Genomic DNA, 22,832 nt, shown 5'->3' on the forward strand with positions numbered 1-22,832 from the left:
CAAGACAAGGGAATGCGAACAGTGCAGTGTTTCTGCACAACGAATTAATGAAGAACATCCAATGATATGGGCTGCTGTCAAAGGTCTTAATAACAAGCAAGGTAATCAATGTGGTTAGCTACACACACACACAAAAGAATATTCATAAAACAGGGATACTGGTATTTATTTGTTGTCATCACCGAAGATCAACTGCTCACTTCCATTACCGCTATCAAGAAAATTGACTCTTTTTACCTGCCAAACAGCAGGTAACACTAAGGCACACTACCACAGGCGGGACTGGCCACAGCGGACCAAGTTCTCTGTGGGGAGGAACAACGTAAAGTGGGAGCCACTGGTGGACCCCCGGAAGGTGCTGTTGCCACCACTGCACATCAAATTGGGCCTTATGAAACAATTTGTCAGAGCTTAGCCAGTGTCTTCGTAGGACCACAGATAAAGAAGATCCTGAAGTGCAATGAATTCCCCAAGAAGCTCACTAGTAAGGAGAAAGCGGCTTGGAACAGCTTTGTCGCAGTGGTTCGGGGCTTCCTGGGCAATCATAAGGCTGAAAACTATGTGGAGCTGGTTGAGACTCTGGTGAAGAACTACGGCACAATAGGCTGTAGGATGTCCCTCAAAGTCCATATCCTTGATGCTCATCTTGATAAATTCAAGGAGAACATGGGAGCGTACTCGGAGGAGCAGGGCGAGCGCTTCCACCAGGATATACTGGACTTTGAACGCCGCTACCAAGGACAGTGTAACGAGAACATGATGGGAGACTACATTTGGGGTCTGATTTGTGAAAGTGATTTACAGTATAATCGTAAATCTCGAAAAACTACTCACTTCTAAATCTTTTGTAGTCATTTTTGTATTACTTTAGTATAAATACATGTTAATTTGGATTCATATGTTGTTTTTTTCTGACTATGTGAACGAAAAGACACAAATTCGCCCGTTTTCTCATTGGAAATAGGTACATTTCAAAATATCACTGTCCTGGTCACAAAAGCAAAGTTTGTGGGGAATAATTGCCATTTTCTATACTTTTGAGGCATAAGCAATTAGGAAATAACACTTACTACCCAGGAACAAAAATTGTGTTACATAGTGTTAGCGACTGACAGGAAAGAAGGTGTTGAAAGGATTGGTGACAATTCCAAGCGTCAGGCAGTGCAACGCTACCTAAACCACATATCAGGTTTTAAAATGAAAATGCCTGCTCGCTAGAACATGTTTATTTCAGCACATGCGAGTCCAATTTAACAAACTGAAATGCACAAGTAAGATTTATGAAATAATTTTGTTTTCTACAGTTTGAAATCATTACAGATGATGTTAACACTGTGGTAATTAATCACCACAAGCAGGAAACTTAGAAATGTTTTTCTATCACCACGAGAAGCAGGAAACAAAAAAAAATAAATTTCTTAGTTGATATACAACCTCTGAAATGCTAAACACAAAGCAAAACTAAAAGATCCCTTTCCATGTATTCCAGTAGCAATGGAGACTGGTTTACCACTTTTGAGTAGATTGGTGGTGCACCCTTCCCAAGCCAACCACAATGATAGCAACACAATTAAACTGCACTGAAATATGAATAGAAAAAGAGGATTGCATGAAAACATATGAAAAAAAGCCAACAGTCACACAATACGCAATTCATAAAATACACTTCCTTTATTTACAGATTGAAAAAAACAACAACAAAAAACTGCCCTGTATGAGAAAACAACTAAATATTCTATGAAAAACAACCTTGCAAAATGACATATTTAAAATGTAATAGCAAAATAGGTATTTTCTCAAGATATACAATACTACCCCAAAACATACAGCCTCGGTGTACATGGTATTGTGCCAGCACAAACAGGTTGGAACAATCTCAAACTAATGAGTAGGGCTTAAAAGTGGTGGAAAATAATTAATTTCAGAACTGTAGCTACTCTATGGAGTACATATATCACACCCTGCCTAGAAGTCATTGCACATGAATTGCAATAGCCCTCCGTGCTATTACAATATTACACACAATTAAACATACAATATAATGCAAAAAAAGTGTTATTCCTGGCTAGCTACGAATACCCAAACTACTTGTGTATATGCCTGCCCACCTTTGGGTTAAAAGAATGCTAGTAAAGTAGAAAAAAAACTGTCATGTACATATAGAACCTAAATAATTACACAGCGGAGATGTGAAGGAAATTCTTTACTGAAATAAACTTGCTTCTGGGGTTAGGTAAAAAAAAAAAAAAAAAAAAAAAGTTAATTATTTTTTGTTGAATCATTTTACTTTTAGAGGATTAGAATACTAAAACACATTGGACTCATTAGCAAAATTAACACCTTCACTTGAGTTTCCAGATTTCATTTTACATTGATTCTCTTTGTTATTTACATGTTATTTTGCATCCTTCAGTAATTTTTTATTTTAAAGGTACAGGTAATCTGCTTTTCTACAAATCCCCAGGTTATGAATCTGTATCCACAAGCTGCCACTGGTTTGTATGTAATCTGACAGTGATTTCTGGACAATCCAATTCAAGCAGGTAGAGCTCAGTGCTGCTCCAGTGTCTTAATGAAGTATCTGCTAAACCTCTCAAAGTTGAGGATCAAATCAGACAATGAAAACTAAGTGACGGCTTTCCATCTGTGCAGTCACTATTGAGGATGTATGTAAAGATCTACACACATGTTGATCTGTATAGTATGTGGGTACATACTGTACAGCAGAGACACACACTACATGCAGTATGATTATGAATTACAATCTCAAGAGCCATTATATCTTTATAAAGACACACTCTCTTCAAGGCGGATTACCTAATTGTATTGTATATGTGCTAATGTTTTTGTTTATTTGTTTGACCTCTAACAGTGAAAACTTAAGCAAATGAAAATGTGGTCATACAGAGCAATTCTAATTTATATAATTGCAAAGCTTTTTTTCCCACCACATATACAGTAGTTTGAAAAGTTGTTTTGACTGCCTGGGTCGTCATGTGTGGAATACATTACCACAACAGAAGCATCCTGGTAAATGCGCTATTGGGGTTAGTCAAAGAAACCAAGTTGTGGAGAAACATGTTTCACCAGCAATGACCTGTGTGTGATAAGGTGTAAATCAAAATAGTACAGTAGTTACTTCATCCCCTTTGCAGTAAGAAATCATCTTTGTACAGCAGACAAGAGGAGGCCCTTTAAAATAGCTATAATTTTCATTCAGTAGTTGAACCATTGCAGTAGAAGACATTGTTTACACTTACATCCAAAAATTATAACTGTAGCAGTCGATAAAAAGTTAGCAAAAAAAAAAAAAAAAAAATTTAAAAAAGGTACAAATGTGAATTAACTTTCTGTAGCAGGACAGGCAACAGTTATTATGTTCATGAAAATATTTATCAATAGAATTTTGAGCATGCTATGCTGTGTTGAAAGTGTAGTTTTACAACTAATTGTATGGCCCTTCCATCTAAAACTACAACACTTGTTTATTTATATATAGCAAAAGCTTTATTTAAAACATATGAAAAATACTCAGTGGTTGTACTGTAAAACAAGTTATGTGGAGTGGTACAGGATTTATATTAGTATGTGGATAAGGTCCACAGAACATATTTCTTGCTCTTGTGTTATTTGTGTGTAATGACCACCTGCATTCTAAGTGGTCAAGGGTTTGGAAACCTATGTGAGATCACAACCAGAGGTTTACAGACCACAAAAATGCATCCTTTACCTCCAGTATTAATGTTTCAAAATTAAAATCTCTAATGTTTCTTATGTACATTTGCATATGTAGCATATAATGTGGCCTGTTCCAGTTATCAGTTTGAGCCTAATGATAAACCAGCTCTTTAAAACGCTTGATGATAAATTTCCAATACCAAGGACTTTTTAAAAACACATTAAAGGTTATGAATAAATATCTTCTTGACTGCATTATTTGGATTCTGACTGTTTTCTGACATCTAAGGTCCAATGACATCATTGCTGAGATTACGGCTTATGTCACCCAGCACCTCTCAGAAAAGATTTATGCAGTCGATTGCTTCCAGAAACACATGACCTTGCAGCTTTAGATGTTACCAGCATATCAATTAAACATTGTAGTATTAAAGTTACAAATAACAGCACCAATCTACTAAACTGTAGTAGTATGGACACATCTGTGTGCATGATGCATGAAATGTGATCACATCAACTCCAAACCACTATTTAACCCAGGCCTTATCAATACATTGACAGTCAAATGCTGTACAGCATTTTTAAGTGTTTTTTTTTTTTTAATACGCAGCAAAGGGCATTTGAATGTTAATATAATACAACAATAAAATAATGTATTAGTGGCACTACAGTATATCAGGAAAATGTTCTGTTTTTGTTAAATATTTCGCATAGCAGGTGGATATGGGTTACATGCCATACTGGATCATTTTCTCTACATTAGAAATGATCAATCATTTATAATCATTATTGATAATAAATGGTTGTGCAATATTAATATATTTAACTAAGAACATAATATGAGCACTGATTACAGAGGGCTCATTTTGGAAATTATTTTCTATCCTCCTGTTATGACCGTGCATCTACTTTAGTTATAGTTCACATGTACTTACCGTTGTTGGATTGTCACTTTTTAAAATCACTACCAAGGGACAGACCAGAATATCAAGAAATCTAGTCATTTATTTGTTGGCCACTGTAATAAACTTATCAATACAAAACCTACATGTTTACTCTGCCCAAAGCAAGGATTGTTAAACAGTCAAAGGAGGATATTACAAAACAGGAAGTTTGGAGGGCGTTGCAATAACCAGCTACAGGCTACATTTTGTGGTCTTATAGCGCCATCTATCAGCTTCCTGTTCTGAACACCACCCTCCGTTTGCCAAGACTTGAAAGCTCTAAAGAAAACAAGAGAACTTTGTTTTTAAAGAATTCTGGCAGAAGTCATGAAAAACAAATAGTGCAATTTATTTTTTGGGCCTCATGCCCAGGTGCTTCCTTAATAAATCACAAACTCTAGCTCTCTGTAAAGGAAACACTTCCTGCCTTTTCTCTTCTCGTTCAATTTAACCCCTTATGTGGCAGTGATACATAAACGTAAGTCCTTTATAAACAGATGCCTATTTACAGAAAGACTTCAGATGAAAAAGGTTCCAGTTTTTCTGTTTCAGGAGTAGTCTAAAGTTGCAGCTGCAGGGTTATTAATAAGTTGTCATTTGGTGTTGCAAGCTGATGATATTAAAAATAACCTAAAAAAAACAACCACGCTGCAAACGCACGTTAACAGAATAACAGGAATTTGATATCCTGCCCTACTGCAAACATATACATACAGTAACCAGAAATTATTGTTTTCTTTCTGCAAGCTTGTAAAATGCGTATCTTTGGATTGTCTCCAATGAGCTTCTGGTTTGCAATTTTTTGTCCTTCATGTTCCCGCAACAATAGGAATGATGGAGAGAAGGGGAAAAAACAAATACAGCACAGAGGGAGAAACATTCTGAGATATTATGAACAGTTATTGTCTTGCTCCCATTCCTAACCACCATAAAAAAGCAGTCTTGCAGCAACACTTTTGACCATTATAAAAAATAATAATGTAAAGGATAAAAACAGCAAGGTTCTTGTCTGTCATCAACTTACAACAGAAGTGATTCAATTCATGGTCCAAGTTACACACTTTTGTATTAATACTGAATTTGAAATATATATATTAAAAAAAAAAAACAAAAAAAACAGTAGTATTCCTGACAAATGTCCATCCCTTGCACAAATGAAGTGACTGGCAATCCAGAACAGCAATACAGGAATTAAGTAGCCCATGGTAACAATATCAGTAATTACATTTTTTTGGGGGGGGGGGGGGGGGGGGGGGGGGGGGGGGGACAGGACAAACACACACACACTTTGCTGACAAAAAATATACTCAAGACAAGTTGGATAAGGTTTGTATATTATTTGAGCAGAATACCAAGTTATACAGCTGAATATATTATACATGAATTTCAAAGCTGGGCGTCTCTGTATATCCTTACATGTAAAGGATTTTTTTTTTTAATAAACCCCCGGATATGAATCCCATTAACATGTTTTTCACTTTATTTAAACATTTTTTTATACTATATGTATAAAACTCACATTTTTCTCTCTTTAAATCAATTCTATTTCAAATATAAGTTTGTTTCATAATGCTGTTCCAAGTCTGACCCCCAAAATGAAACGCGCATCTTCAGGTCTTAGTTTATGCTCCTCCTCCTTCATGGAAGCATGTTTCTCAGTTTTGGGAGCCAACCACATGTTCACAGCTTTATAGGGAATACACACCATTGTGAACATGTCAACTTATGGCTGAAGCTGACTAAAAACCAACAGGAAAGTATGCAATTTACCGAGAAGATGCACATATATATTTTTTTATCCAGTGCTTGTATAAATATGTTTAAGAAACTACTTCATAAAAAGATAAGACATACAAAACAAAAAAGTACCCAAAGGTACAGAGGTACCCGACTATGGTAGCCAAATACAGTAAACAAGTACAAACACATTATAAAACAATCGATGAGGAAGTCTACTTTCTTATCAGCACCTTTTCATTTGAAAAGAATTGTATTAGTTGAAATATGTGCAGATGTAAGGCAGATTGGCACTTGTTATAACTAAATATATCTACTTTACAATGTACCCTACAGTATTTTTAAATCAGCAACCTGAAAAACAATTTTTTAGTCAATTTCAGCCAAACAGTGAGCCAGCACAATCTGCTCAAAACTGTCCCTTGCAGTGTTTAATCTAATTTGACCAACAAGATTAAAGTTAATTTTAAATATTCCATTTCTATGCTAATAAAAAAGTGTTTATGGATGATAATAGGCCTCAGAAAGTTTGTAGAAACAGTAAAGTCTGGAATATGCACAGATATAAATTAGATTGTATGATAAAATATGGTATGTATAAGCATGTTAGGCGCCACTAAAAAGTTAACCCCAATCCAGTGTAAATAGTAACATTCAGCATCCATACTGTGGGATGATGAGAAGAAATGGTCCCTCACCAAGTAGAATGCTATGGACCATCTTCATAAAGAACTCCTGTAGAAGAACCCACAGCCTGTACTACAGGTACCAAATAAAGACAACCCACACTGATATTTGAGTGAAGCTAGTCATTTCACTTAGGCTGCAGTCATGATCTGTGTTCTTCATTCTGAATTGATTCATTATTAACTGGATCTGGCAGGCACAGCCTCTAAAATATCTTCTAGTGCTTCCTGTTCTGGTTCAGCCATTGTTTTCTCTTTAACCTTTTGTTCTTTCTTCTTTTTCAGTGGTGCAGCGTCAATCACGTCCTCCTGCATCAGCTCTTTGGCCAGGAGGGATGTCACAGCATTGCCAGCTCTTCTGTTGGCTAGAATGACAAAGGAAAATTGGTTGAGAAATTGTTAATAAATTCAGCTGGCGCTCTAGAGGTCAGTTTTGTAACATGCACAAGTCACACTGCATGGAAGGGCAGCAGGCACCTACAGGGGCTCGGCAAAGGTCCTTAAAACATGTTTCTCGAGACAGTCAAGACTGGAGAAATAAATGTATGTTTTACTATGACCCCGGTTCTCAAATACTTTTCAAGCAACTAAGGGGAAATAATATGGTTCTGGATAACACTTCTGTTACTCCCTCTTTGCCAAGGCCAGCTGCTTTTGCCTTCTGTTTTCTGAAAAGAAAATCTGCGGGTAATTAGCATGCGAGGAATGGGCCAAAGGTACAGAAGTGTGAAACAGTCTCTGCAGTGTCCAGATCACACTTACACAACCAGGCAACAAAGCCTTTGCTGGAACAGCAACATTAAATCATACACTATCCAATCTGCTGGAAAACACAAATCTTACTGACTGTAATTATTAAAAAGCCAGATGCATTACAAAGAGGTGGCTTTTTTGAGGTAATATCGGATCAGGGAGTGAAGTGGGGGAGTTAAATACATATTCTGTGGCCCAACTTTTGCAAAAGAAACAAACATATTATTCACTAGTAAAAAGATCTGTTACAGTTTTGAAAAGTAATTGTGAAAGATGAAAAAAAAGTGAGGCAATCATGTTAGAGGGGTGTGCTGGGGATGAAAGTGAAATGAATGAGAACCATAAGTTGTTTCTGTGTGCAACATTCTGTGCCTTTGTTTTTAACAAGGTGTTGGCACTGACATTATTTATTTAAACCAGGCCACAATGCAAATGCATTTCAAAAGAGGAGTTTCTGCACTAAAGCAATCAGAGTGTATGAGACCTTAATGCATTCTAAAAGAGACAGTCACCTACACTGCTGACCAGTTTAACAAGCACCAAATGCAATTTTCTCTACAAGAACTCTACAGTATGTTGAAAAGCAGCTTCCCTTCAATGAACACTTTGGGCCAAGTTTTCAGACTGTGGGCAAATTGCCCTCTTCATACATTTGCTGTGGAGCAGGCGATTTGCCTGTACGTTTCCCATTGTGGAAAATGCAGGCCGTAAACTGTAGGGTTAAGAAAAGCAGGCTAAGAGCAATTGCATTGTGTAAAGCTGTTTCAATCCCACCCCTGAAATGACACAAATGGTTTGGAATTCTTTCAGTTCAATGGAAAGCTCTGCTTTGCAAACCCCACATAGAACAGCAGCACATTAAAGCCAAGCTGCATTGAAAAAAAAGTCTGGTAGTTCTGGCTGGAAAAAACAAAACTTTTGATCTGTAATCTGGAAACTTCTAACTAACTTTCCACTGCTGTGTTTATACTGGAGAGAGAATACTAAAATATTTAAAAAGGAGCACGTTTGTGGGAGATCAGAAATCTGCACTATTTTGTCTCCTTTGCAAAACTAATTCATGCAACATTCCCATAGTTCCATAGGCCTCACATGCTCCACATGTTGTTCTGGCTGTTGTTTAGAAAGGACATATGCCATCTAAAATGTAACAAGCTATATCATCCCCATGTAAAGAGGTACTACAACACAACATACTAAAGAAACTTATCCAAGGCCAATCCACCATGCTTCTGGTACTAACCACTACTGATACACTGGCTCAATATCTTTAATGTCTTTAGAACACACATGGGTTTCCTAATTTGTCAAAGAATGTTGGCACACAGACATTTTTATTAAAAGGTGGTTGTTGTTATCATTGGATGATGCTGACTGCCTTTAACCTTATACACATATATCGGGATTAAAGAAAACGAGGACAATATTAACACCTAGTACTAAATTAAGGGGAAAAGGGAGTCTAGATTTTCCAATATTTAGGAGGCAGCACACTGGGAAAAAAAAACAAAAAAAAAACATTGTTTTGAAAGAACTTAGGAGTGACAGGCAGTGACTTATTTACCACTGCATTGGAGGTGTTGACTTGACTCACATAATCTATCAAGGAGATGTAGTGAAATGGGTGTAAAGCACTCAGATGCCCCTGATGGAATATCTGAAGTTATCTACTTGGAGTAACACGAAAGTGGGTCATTCTGATTTAAACCAGTGTTTTAAGATTTTATTTTATTTTTTAACAGAGCTGCATGACTCTTATAATGCTTTTAATTACTGCACCCATATGTATGTATACAGTGACAGCCACATTATGTTACAGTGCTTACACAAGACCAGACTCCCATTAGACAACAGTAAAATCTACAGTAAAATCTATTTACTCCATTGTGGCTTGAAACACTGCTGAGCTGGAGTTCATTTTATTTCTGGTATTGAAGGTAATCTGTACTCTCACATTACATATCTGTATAAATGTATATAGATACAACACCCCTTGAAGACAACATAACGGAGACATACTGTCTGTAAGCGGAAACCAAACCTATTCGTCTACCACTCCAACCCCTCCTCCCCCTCCAGAAACAGAATATTTGTTATAGTCTATGACATCTCTCTCTGGGGGAGGGGAACCCTTATTTTACCAAGAAAGATGCAATGCGGTAGAAGACTGAAGGGCAAAAACCTGTAATTTTCAGCAGATGCAGTTTCTGCTTCTGTAGTAGGTGCATGAATCCTCCCCTGCTACCACACACCAGCCCTGTTTAATTATAAACATACCCCTAATAATTCATTGTCTACAGCTTCTGCCTAATCAGGCCCTTTTACAAACAGAGGCAGCTTTCCTTCCTGTGTGGAAAAAACAGTACCAGATCTATAAAGCTGTGCAGAAAGAGACCCTGAGGATATGTTGCCATCTTACTTAAGTCAGAGGGAATTACTGGCAGGGACTGCGATACTGAAAAAAACCCTGACACTGACCGGAAATTTTTATATATAATGTATGGATTAAAAGTCTTCAATTTTCAGAACTGAACAACAGAAAGGATATATATATATATATATATATATATATATATATATATATATATATATATATATATATATATATATATATATATATATATATAACAAATTAATCCAATAAAGAGGATATATTTGCAAGGGCCTGTTATCAAATGCTAGTTTGGTTTATTTAAAGGAATTAAAATGGTGAACTGTAATTACCATGTTTTTTAGTATTTAAAACGCATCATTCACAGTCACCCTGCTCTTGTCTTTATAACAATAGACACTTGTTAAACAAAAAAATAATGTCAGGAATGGCAAACAATACTTATGGTATCTACTTATCCACACTGTTCAGATGTCATTACACAAATTAAGAAAATGTAGATGTATAAACATTTGCACTTTATATATTGGCAATTATGGCACACAGCTTTTGTGTCGATTAAACATACATTTAATAATATACCTACAAATTAGCTTTAGTTGGATCTACATCTAATTTACACCACATCTTTACCGTAAATCTACAGTATATTACACATTCTCCATTAAACTTTAACCACAATCTGGCATACATGTCACATTTAATTAGGATGAACTCATACGCATGTAGTGACGTTTAAGTTAACATGATTACAACACCACTGTGGGTATGCTCATAACTAGAGGACTAATGTTGAGGAAACCAATATTCTTCTTTATCATGAGGCAACTATAAAGAATGTAAAATACATTAACACAATCTTATATCTTTACCTTCCACAATCACAGCACAGAACGACTAACAGTTTATTACAACAAGAAAATAAAACTTTGTCTACAAGTCTGCGTAGTTAAGAGCTTAAGGAATCTCAATGCAATCTGCCTTTCAAGACAAGAAGGGGGATTTTTAATACTTGGCACTAAAGACAGGTTTCATAGAAATGGCAGCCACTAGCCAGTTACTATGATGGATTTTCAATAAGCAATCCAGACCTAGTCTAACTGGGAAGATGGAGGAAGGTAGGGAACAAATGAGAAATCATTGAGTAGTTTTGTTTCAATAAGAAAGAGTTGTTTTTAACCACCCCTGAAATGTGTGCTGTGCATTTTTAGACGCACACACAAACTCTACATAGCTGCAATATTTCTAAAATTACAAATGTTTGTTCTCAGGTACTTTATCATTTACAAAGTCAATACATAATCTATTGCTGTAAGGGCTTGCTGGTGGTGGTAGGTGGGTGTTGATCAATGAAATATTGTGCCTGGTATTTCAGTGGGCTACCGCAGTAAATGTCTGGTTACCACACATAAATGTTATTCTTTATTAGATTCAATTATGCACATCTGGAAACATAGGCTGTTATGTGTAAAAGCTGTTGTATCTGCATGGCAACAGAAAGCAGCTGATGAAACAGACAATGAAAAGGAAATATAATTGACAAGATGATTATTTTTGTCCTCTCCACAGTTACTTCCTGAGTAAGGTTAAAAGGTGACTCCCGTGTATAGGATGTCTGGTGTTATTTGAAGCTAATTTCTGGCCATTAAAAAGAATACAGCTCTGTATACTTGTGTATATTCAGTTTTTAGTTTTTAACCCCTGACCTAAGAAACTACATTTCCTCTGACGGCCTTGTGGGATAATGATCAAAAAGGAGGCGTTAGCAGTTCCCGGCTAATTTCAGAGAGTTCAAAAGCATTCCAGCGAGTTACTACACAAGACATGGAACTCACCCTTCTACTTAATGAGAGCAATCGATCATTAGAAGTGATCACACAGCAGTTTCCAAAAGGGTGTCAGGTTAGCCTGTTGTCACAAATTCACCTTTAATCTTTTTACTCCAATTTAGCTGCTTTTGTACATTTTAAATATTTCGGTCAAATAAAACTATAGCATTGTGACTTTTGCTGAAAGCCCCAGTTTGTTAGATATGCACAGTATATGTATAGGGCTTGCACCTAATACAGTAATCAGCTGTTTTACCAGAACTTGCTTGGTTTACTCAATATGTTTAATGACATTACTACTACTACTATTACTACTACTACCAGTTGTTTGCCCTGGCGTTGTAAGTTGAAGATGCACGTGAAGAACCACTCTCTCTTCAGTGTGTGATGTTAAAAGAATATATAAATAAAAAAATATATATATATATATATATATATATATATATATATATATATATATATAATATATATATATATATAAATGAAACGTATGATTTTTCACCCCCAGACTAAATTAAAGCAAGATCATCACCACTGTGTACTTGTATTATATGGAGCAGGATTGTTTTCTGATAATCATGTCCCATTGCTGGATGTTATACAGTGCAATAATGGTGGCAGATATATTTTACATTTTAATATTTTGCAAGTCATGCCAGCCCTTTTAAATCACGGGTTCATCACTCTAAATCCAATACAGGGAGTGAGTTTAAACAAATATAAACTGTGATGGGGGATTCAGTTTTCCATGGGTGACTGGGTTATGGCATTCTTCAATACAAAAGGACAAAACTAGTAAATTAACGCAAATCAGAAGCATATATTAGCAGGCATATCAAGTCATCCAGCAGGGGGAGTTACAGAAGAGACACCAGGAAAACAGGAGATACCACAGCTTTGGCCATGAACCCAGTGAATGTGATCTGTGTTTAAGCTCTATCTGGTTTACTGTAACCCTATGATCTTAATGGCAGCCACTATGTTTCCTTTGCTCACTATGAGATTTATGTAGGCTTTTTTAGACTGACATGCACTTTGAACTCCAAATAAAAGTTTACTAGACCCCCATGAAATGAAGATCATTAAGCAGTTTTCAAACTTAAAGGCATATTTAAGGTCTACCTTTGAAGCGTGAGGGTTAACTGAACATTTTCTTACATAGGTCTTGACTCATTGTTGGACTAGTTCAGGAACATCCAATTATAGCCTTGTAGAGATTAAACCAGTTAACATTTTCTTGAGAAGGTTAATCCTTAAGGGGAACATTATTTCAAAGGAGGAACCTTCATGTTTTAAAGCCCACCCATTCCTGTTGCTATCGAGGCACCATAAAGCTAATGTTTGAAGGTCATCAAGAATAGAAGTCTAATAATAAAACCCTTGAGTGGTTTACTGGAGCTAAATTGAAACTTTTGTACAAAATAGTCTGGTGCATTGGTAGTCACATGAAAACACACACCTGTTTTTCTTTGCAATTATTTTGAAAAAGGTTTACATTTTAAAAGCTAAATCTAGCTTTCATCCCTGAATGGGGTAGATGTTTTACCACATCAAAGCAGAATACAAAAGCCTGTAGTGATTACCTATTTTTATGAAGGAAAGACATTTTTGTGTTATGTACTTTACGACTTCTCCCAGAATCACTGAGAGGTAAAACTGTACAGTCAGTTTCATGCAAGTCAGAATCAAATCAGCTTTGATCTTTTACATTTTCAAAAGAGAATGAAGCATCTTGGATGTTTGTTTTCTTTTGTTTGAGAAAACCACTGTTAAACAAGCAGGCCTACAATAATGAATCTGTCTCTGAATGAATACCTGGTATTATAAAATCACATAGAAGAGCCAATCACGGCTATGAATGTGTGTGCAGATGGCATCCCGTACACAAAAGCACTAAAACAAACAAACCCTTTTTATGTTAGTTATTCCTTCTGGTTTCTAGGGTGCTATCTATTATATGAGTAATGTCATTTTTCACAGCATGAGCACCCAGAACCTCTCAATTTCACAGGTACAAACTGCACAACATTACATATCTGATACAATGTGAGACACACAATGTAGTCTTCAGACAGAAGCAAGAACCTCTTCGTAGAACCCGACTAACCTGACAACCCCCCCCCCCCCCCCCCCCCCTCAAAAAAAAGCCCCCCCCCCCCATGCATTTAAAAAAATATATATATATATATATATATATATATATATATATATATATATATATATATATATATATACTAATGTGTTAAACAAGATATAGGTTAATATATCCAATTATGTTTTGTCCTCACGGAGTTTAAGTCAAAACATAGTATTGTATCTAAAGACATTTCTTTTATCATTATAACATAAGTGACGGCTTTATTATTATTATTATTATTATTATTATTATTATTATTATTATTATTATTATTATTAGCAGCCGATGGTACTTGAACAATAATTTGTCAACGTACCTCTATACCATATCCAACTACAGATAATGTATTGCATTGTTTTGGATGCAGAAGTGAGGGTTAAGAGTTGTACTCTTGTCGTCTGGGATAAACTGGGATTAGTCACACACTCAAACACACACAAAATGTTTACCAGGTTTTCCTCACTGTACTCTGACAAGGAGAGCATGGAGTCTACAGAGAAAGAAAATAACATGTTAGGTTATATGTGCTGCAGAAAACCAAAGTATATAGAGGCAGATTAACATGGAAAGACTCATCACTTAAAATTCCCCAGCACCATTTAATTAAAAACAGGAGCTCTGTCACTAGGTAAGGTTTGTAACATTAATTTAAACATGTTTTTCTTTAAAATCCTGCTGCTATTAATAAATGAGCAGCTGATAACCTCTCATTTGCACCTTTTTAATTCCTTCAAAAATACACAAGGGTGATATTCCTTTCAAACTAACCTGATTAAAACAATCTTAAAGGATGAAGTTCTGTATGCTAATCTCTTGCAGAACTGGATATATTATGATATATGATTATTATTTATCTATGGATCATTGAAACAGTATACACCAGTACAGGCACCCTGACACCCTCAACTTAAAACACTACAAATGTTACTGGACATGGGACAAGGAAAAACTTGTTTTCTTGTGGCTGGCCAATTATCTTGAAAGGTCCCGATTGTGTTGACTTGATCAGCAACAATTTTCAGGTACAAATAAGACTTTATTCAGCCTTACAGTAGAACCAAATTAAGGGTTCAAGACAAACTGTGGGTGGTACCTAACAAAATGGACAGCAAGTGTATACATGGAAGACAAAAAACTATTAACTTCATTATAGAAAACAATTTGGTTTCAACAATATAAAGCATCTCCTGAAACGTAAGCTTGTAACCATGTTACGAATGATCATTTTAAAAACAGGACACTAAAGAGTGTGTCTCTTTTACCAAAACAGTAACAGCCCAGGAAATCTCTGGTCTAGACAGACTATTATTCCAATAAATAAAAAAATGTAATACAATTAAAGTTGGTCTCACAAAACAGTCATGCAATGCTAAAATTGTATAAAGTAGTTTAGTAGTTTCAAAAGGGACTAAGAGTTACAATTTGAGTAAAATATGGAGCTAATTGCATGGCATGCAAATATCATTGTATGCTTAAGACAAGTAGATGCCTGGCAGAGAAACATGTGGTGGAAGATGTAATGTCGTTTAGAAATGAAAATAGGGGAGACTATTATCAATCTTAACACACACACACACACACACACACACACACATATATATATATATATATATATATATATATATATATATATATATATATATATATATATATATATATATATATAATGTGTGTGTGCGTGTGTGTGTGTGTTAAGATATATCTGTATTGTATACTTCCTTTGATGTCAATATAAGTACTGTCTTACACAATATAACAGCTAACAGAAAATTGTTTAGAACTTTGAACAGGTGGTGTTTTCTGATCATCAGCACCCTCAGCAGTTTGTACAGTGTAACTGTTCTTCACTTTAACAGCAACTGACATCTGAGGGCATTCTAACATACTCACAAATAGGATGGGTTTTAAATTCACCAGCTCTCCAATTGGGTAATGTATAATTCTGCAGATGGGCTTATTGTGTTATTTGTGGTCAAAATAAGAACAAAAATATTCAGACTTTTTTGGGTACCATCTTTGTCCCAACACATGTTGCTGCCTCTATCTATTCCACCAAGTTGCTGGCATAATTTTGCTGCATGTGACAAGCACACTAACCCATTGTTGTAAAGTACAAAGCTTGAGCAGAGGCCTGAGGTCCCAATTTGACTAAGACAGACCACATGCTACAAGGGAACAGTGTCTTTTTGTGGATTATTAGCTCAGCAGAAGGCAGCCTGTTGCCCCCTGTGTCACCCCCCCCCCCCCCTTTCCTTCAAGAAAACACAAAATAACTCAGAATGAAGCCATCTGCTGGGATTGTAAATGGAAGTCAAAGATCAAACCAGCCACAAGTTTCATGGTTGCCCACCTCCCTGTCTGCCTCCTAGGGTCCATTCTTTCAGATGCAGCGCAGGGTCTCATTTTAGGGTTGCCTGGTGTTCACAAAAAGGCTTGTGCTGGGCCTATTGTCCCAGGTCTGTCTTATTGTCTAATGGCTGGTGCTGAAATGGCAGTTTCAAGAGCCAATAAAAGATGCAGAGAAGAAAAGCAGCTGCTGCTACCAGAGGTTAAACAAGAGTGAGAATGAATGTTAGGATTAAGTGAGGATGGAGTGCTTTCAAATCTGGGGCAAAGAAAATATTGCCGTTGTGAAAAAATTCAAGGAAATATCTGTACTTGTGTCTGTTATCAGCAAAAGCATATACAACACAATGGTATGACAATGTTAAATACATTTAAAACAGTGTTTTTATCCTACCAGTACTTTAAAAACTACACTGAACATGCACGGTCATTAATGCAGAGTTATAGGCTGCTCATTACAGTGCAGACACTATACAAACCCAGAGCGACTCCCTGTTCATTGGGACTTTATATAAATACAGCAAGTCTACAAATCTGATGGCCCAACTACTTTGTCTGTATACCCGTCAAACTATATATCTATGACACACACATACACTGTGTCTATTGAAAGCCTACACCCATTTTTACATTTTTCACCTTTTGTTGCCTTATAGTCTGGAATTAAAATAGCTTTTTTTTCAATTACCTACCCCATAACTTCCAAGTGAAAAAAATATTCTAGAAATCTGCAGAAAATTAATTAAAAATACAAACTGAAATAGCTTGGTTGGGTAAGTGTCCACCACCCTTGTAATAACAATCCTAAATTAGCTCAGATGTAACCAATCGTCTTCAAAATCACATACCAAGTTAAGTGGCCTCCACCTGTGTTCAATTTTAGTGATTCACATGATTTCAGGATAAATTCAGCAGTTGCTGTAGGTTCCCTCTGCTAGGTAGTATGTTTCAAAGCAAAGACTCAACCATGAGCACTAAGGCCCTTTCAAAAGAACTCCAGGACAAAGTTGTTGAAAGGCACAGATCAGGGGATGGGTATTAAAAAAAAAAAAAAAAAAAAAAAAAAAAAATCAAAGGCCTTGAATATCCCTTGGAACACAGTCAAAATGATTATTAAGAAGTGGAAGGTGTATGGCATCACCAAGACCCTGCCTAGATCAGACCGTCCCTCCAAACAGGATGACCGAGCAAGAAAGAGACTGATCTACCTGAAGCTACCAAGAGGCCAATGGCAACTTTGCAAGAGCTACAGGCTTTTATGGTCAAGACTGGTCAAACCTTATATATGACAATATCCCAAGCACTCCACAAATCTGGCCTGTATGGTAGGGTGGCAAGAAGGAAGCCATTACTCAAGAAAGCCCACCTTGAATCTCGTTTGAAGTATGCAAAAAAACACTGAAGAGATTCTGTAGCCATGTGGCAAAAAGTTTTGTGGTCTGACGAAACTAAAATGGATTTTTTTGGCCTAAATGCAAAGTGTTATGTTTGGCGCAAACCCAACACAGTGCATCACCCAAAGAACACCATCTCTACTGTGAAGCATGGTGGTGGCAGCATCATGTTATGGGGATGTTTCTCATCGGCAGGGACTGGGGCAATTATCAGGATAGAAGGGAAAATGAATGGAGCAAAGTACAGAGAAGTTCTTGAGGAAAACCCGCTGCCCTCTGAAAGCTGAAACTGGGACGGAAGTTCACCTTTTAGCATGACAATGACCCAACGCACAAAGCAGTGGCTAAGGAACAAAAAGGTAAACATCCTTCAGTGGCCCAGTCAGAGCCCCGACCTAAATCCAATCGAAAATGATTTGAAGGTTTCTGTCCATCAACGCTCCCCAAGGAACTTGAGAGAGCTTGAACAGTTTTGTAAAGAAGAATTGTCAAATATTGCCAAATCTAGGTGTGCAAAGTTGGTAGAGACCTATTTCACAGACTCACAGCTGTAATTGCTGCCAAAGTTGCTTACAACAAGTATTAACTCAGGGGTGGGAGACTTATCCAATTATGATCTTTTAGTTTTGTTTTTTTAACATCTGATTTTTTTTCCCCTAACAGTGTGGAGTATGGTGTGTAGATAAGTGGAAAAAAATCCCCATTTAAATGCATGAAACTCTGAGGCACTGACACAACAAAATTTGAAAGGGGTGTAGACTTTCTATAGGCACTGTATATAAAAAATACTGGAATGATGTTTAAAGTTATGCCTGATGAAGCCAAAGAATGGTAAAGTGTTGCGGTCTGTTTGAACTAACTAAACCACCACCCCAGTCTATGTTTACTCAAAAAATATACAGAAATCAATTTCTAACATTTCGTTTTGTGTTTCATTTTGCATGGGTAATCAAGAAAATTACTTAAGAAAATAAACCCATACTGTATTGATGCTTATAGCTGAATATGGAAATAAATCAATATTTTGGCATTTGTATGTGCCAATTGAATGGGTTAGTATTCTTCCCTTGGTGAAGTTGTAAATCACTGTTGTGTAGTAAATTCATACAAAAATGTATCCTCTGTTGCTAATCAATGTAAAGTTAATGATTCCCCAGTGACAGTGAATACAACCTTTATAAACATGGTACACTTTTGAAATTAGTTTTTTTTGACAAACAACTGTGCAGCTTGAAACTATTTCCTAGCCATTAGTCTAGCGTCAAACTACTTGAACTACCAGTGTGGGAGCACACATCACTCACAGCATCTGCTCACTTTACTCCCAGGATCCAATTACATTTCCAGATTTTCCTCCTTTCATTTCATTTTTGTTTCGGCGATTTTAATATAGACTCAGAAAAGATGACTGCTGGCTTTTCGTAAATATTTATTCATTTTTGGGTTCCTTGTTTAACAGAACAGTGTGTTAGTGTCTAGTTAGATACGAAAGCGAGTTTAGAAATTTGTTGATATAGAATAATTGCATACCTGGAGGTGCTTGTTTGTTAATGCAGTATATTGAAAGTACTCCTTTGATATCTTAAATTACCACAGCTTAATAAAAATGTCTATTTTCATGAAATCATGCTATTCCAATTACTGATACAAATGTCATATGCCTTCCTCGGAATTGATACAATCAAGACACAATTTTGTTTAAACCTAAAACTTTAAAAAAAAAAAAAAGACACATGAAAGGACATTGAAAATGGCATGGTCCTTTAGTTCAATTCACAGCTAGAGTAGAAAGAAATACTAAACCATTACTACCACTAACACTACCGACTGCCTGGACCTACCAACATATTGACAACCAAAAACACTCTGTGCCACTGCTAATGAAATGGCCAAGGGCATAAACAAATCTGCTATACAAAATCACAAATTGGACTACTTTCTTACAGTTTATTCAAGCATGTGCAAACATATAGGTTTCGCTGAAGTTGGGAAATGTCAATTTCATTACCTATAAAAATATAAATCTTAAAAGGAAATGTTACTTAATAAATACTGTATAGAATTTGATTGTGTTACGAAATAAAAGTACCTAGAGTAATTCAAAATTATGGCTTTTTTTTTAATCTTTCAGCTCAAAAGCAGATTCATGCTACACACTGGGGTTTATGCCCTGCAGGATCCTGGCAAAGTAAAGCTTTGACCCAGAGCATAGCTGGAAATGCAGTGCAGTTCCTATTCTAGATCCTGTAGTGAATGAAGGCCTTGCTCCTTTCATACAGCACATGCCCTTAATTATCCACAGAAAGCAAACCTGACAGCCTCTCCGCAGTGCCTGCATATTTAATTACCTGAGCGGCATTAAATATTTAGTTTCTAAGCACTACATCAGAGAGGACAAGGGAAGCTCTAAGACAGCCAGAGAGAGCTGTGGTGTGAGAGAGATCAATACTACTTGTTTTTAAATGAATACTAATATCAAGGGGATAGACATTTGTTGCTAATGTTCCCTTTGAAGCCTTTCCAGTCTTGTTAATATGTGAATCTTTCTGCATTCTAGTTTTTTTTTTTTTTTTATTTATTAACAGTAACCTATTTTTTTACTTAATGAAAAAGACAATGGTGCCTCCAGCAGTGTAAGCTCTCAAAACTCTTACCAATACCAATCAAACCATGAACTGGCAAAGCTTATGCAGATACAACTTTTAGTAAATGAGTACATTTATTTTAAGATAGAATACTGTTACAGAAGGTTGCAATTGTGAGTTCCCAAACTGACCACGTTGATAAAATAGCACAAGAACATGGATAAGATGTGCTTATGACATTTAAAGGAACAACAATGAAGGACACTTACTTTGTTTAAAGTTATGGATGGACTAGTGTGCATCAATCCCTCACTTCTCTGACAAACTGCTTGACAAACTGTTTAATTAAAAAGGTAGACTTCACCATCTTATATTGGGGACTAATACTTAAAACCAGAATGACAGGCCATAAAAAGTGAATGCATTGTCAGAGAATGACATGCAAGTACAAGCACAAACAGTTTAGGCAACCCTCTGAACAGCATGTAGAATAAGCAGTCCATGGAGAGATAGTAGGGAGGCAGCGCCAAGCTGGGCTGTGCGGAGTGTGTCATAACTTGTTATGTGTGGGCTGAACAGCATACAAAAGCAAACTGAATTTATCTTTGTTTAATAATCCTCTGACTGCGACTTAAAGCCTCTAATGAAAGGTATGTGGGCAAATCTCCAATATGACATCATCTGTGTCAATCCAATGCACACGTAAAGCTATTTTTCCCCCAGTTTAAATATTAGTTGGTGCCGACATAAAGATTCAATGTACTGTTGCTAGATAGTATTATGTTAATATTCAGCTTTATAATTAAGATAGACTCTGGACAATTTCAAAGTTACACAGCTATTCACGTATTATTTTTTAAGGAAGCAATAGCAACTTGCTGTGGGAAATGCAAGATGCAGACTGATAGATAAAATTAATTGGGCTATTAATTGTAATCTGTTTAAATTCGGATTTATTCCACATGTAATTAAATAGACATCCATCTGCAGACATAAAAATTCCAGGTCTTGGATACTATGGTAAGTTAAGAGGAAATATTCTGCATGTTTTTCATACCTCACCAAGTCTATGTCAGACATTTTCTACTGTATGCAATCAGGCAAGACTTGATTTAGAAATACCACATCACAATCCAGCCTGAGCCACTCCATATCACTTTCTTATCCAGGTTTCAAAATGGGGTCTGCTACTCTAATCGTCTCTTAACCTTGACAATTGATCACCGCACATCTAAATCAATACTTCTCCAATGACTAACAGAATACTGCACAGAGCGCCTTTAAAGATCAGACAGACAGATTAGTAAAAATTCCAAGTCTGCCAGGATTATCCCCTTACAAAATTCATGTCTATCTCTGACTTTGCGTTTACACCTCGGACAGCAGCAGGACAAAACTCTATGCCATCCAAATATGCCAGACAGCAGAAGGTGTTTGGGTAACCAATCCAGCTTCCAGATCCGAGGCAGACAGAATTAATGAGCAGATGCCACCTATTTAAGTTGTGAAAGTTCCCAGGAATAAGAGGGTTGATAGAATTAGGAGGCAGACTGAAAACAGTGCTAATTATGAAACAAAACTACCTTCAAATCAGAGAAAGAAGAGCTAATGAACAGCTGCAGAGTGTGGTTTAACAACCTAGGAAGATACACTGTATACAGTGAAAAGGTCGGAGAAAAGTACATGGAAGAACAGTTATAATTTAAAAAATACAGCATTTCAAAAGTCTCTCATTTAGTATAATAACCATGCACTGAATGAAAGCACAATGATGTCCTTTCTCTTCAAGATGATTTGATTGGAAACGATGTTACAGCAGCACACAATAAGCTGTGTAGTCCGGTGGACAAAGAAAAGGGCTTGCAACCAGAAGGTCCCTGTCAAATCCAGGCTCAGCCACTGACTCACTGTATGACCTTGAGCAAGTCACTTAGCCTTCTTGAGCTCTGTCTTTCGGGTGAGACATTGTTGTAAGTGACTCTGCAGCTGATGCATAGTTCACACACCCTAGTCTCTGTAAGTCGCCTTGCTAAATAAACAAATCCTATAAAAATAATAATCTGCACAATTCACATACTACTTCCGAAAACCCAAATGTTACAAATCAATGAATATTCAAATTATTCTTTAGGTCTGCCAATAATTAGAGACCGATATTTTAACCAATAAGAAGGAATTTTTACATTTATACAGCTCACATCTCAATTCAAACTCTATGTAAAGTAAATGAGGTCAATCCCATCAAAGTGTAGACTTCTGTTTTTGGCAACATTCTCCCAATGGTCAATGCTTCTTTGGCAAGCAAAGTAACACAATGACTGAAGACCATGTACTTTTGCATGTGGGTTGGT

The 22,832-nt window shown here is 36.4% G+C and overlaps 1 protein-coding gene across 3 annotated transcripts in view; it reads right to left on the minus strand.

Annotated features, from left to right (window-relative positions):
- Window positions 1-5,939: 5,939 nt before the first annotated feature.
- Window positions 5,940-22,832, minus strand: part of LOC121324425 (protein diaphanous homolog 1-like) — a 136,428-nt gene continuing 119,535 nt past the window's right edge. For all 3 annotated transcript variants that reach the window (XM_041266282.1, XM_041266283.1, XM_041266281.1), the window contains one exon: window positions 5,940-7,410. In XM_041266282.1, the coding sequence (XP_041122216.1) occupies window positions 7,226-7,410 (185 nt within the window). In that variant the 3' untranslated portion in view covers window positions 5,940-7,225. The remainder of the gene's footprint in view (window positions 7,411-22,832) is intronic.

This window comes from Polyodon spathula, chromosome 12, assembly GCF_017654505.1.
Source record: "Polyodon spathula isolate WHYD16114869_AA chromosome 12, ASM1765450v1, whole genome shotgun sequence".
Taxonomy (NCBI): domain Eukaryota; kingdom Metazoa; phylum Chordata; class Actinopteri; order Acipenseriformes; family Polyodontidae; genus Polyodon; species Polyodon spathula.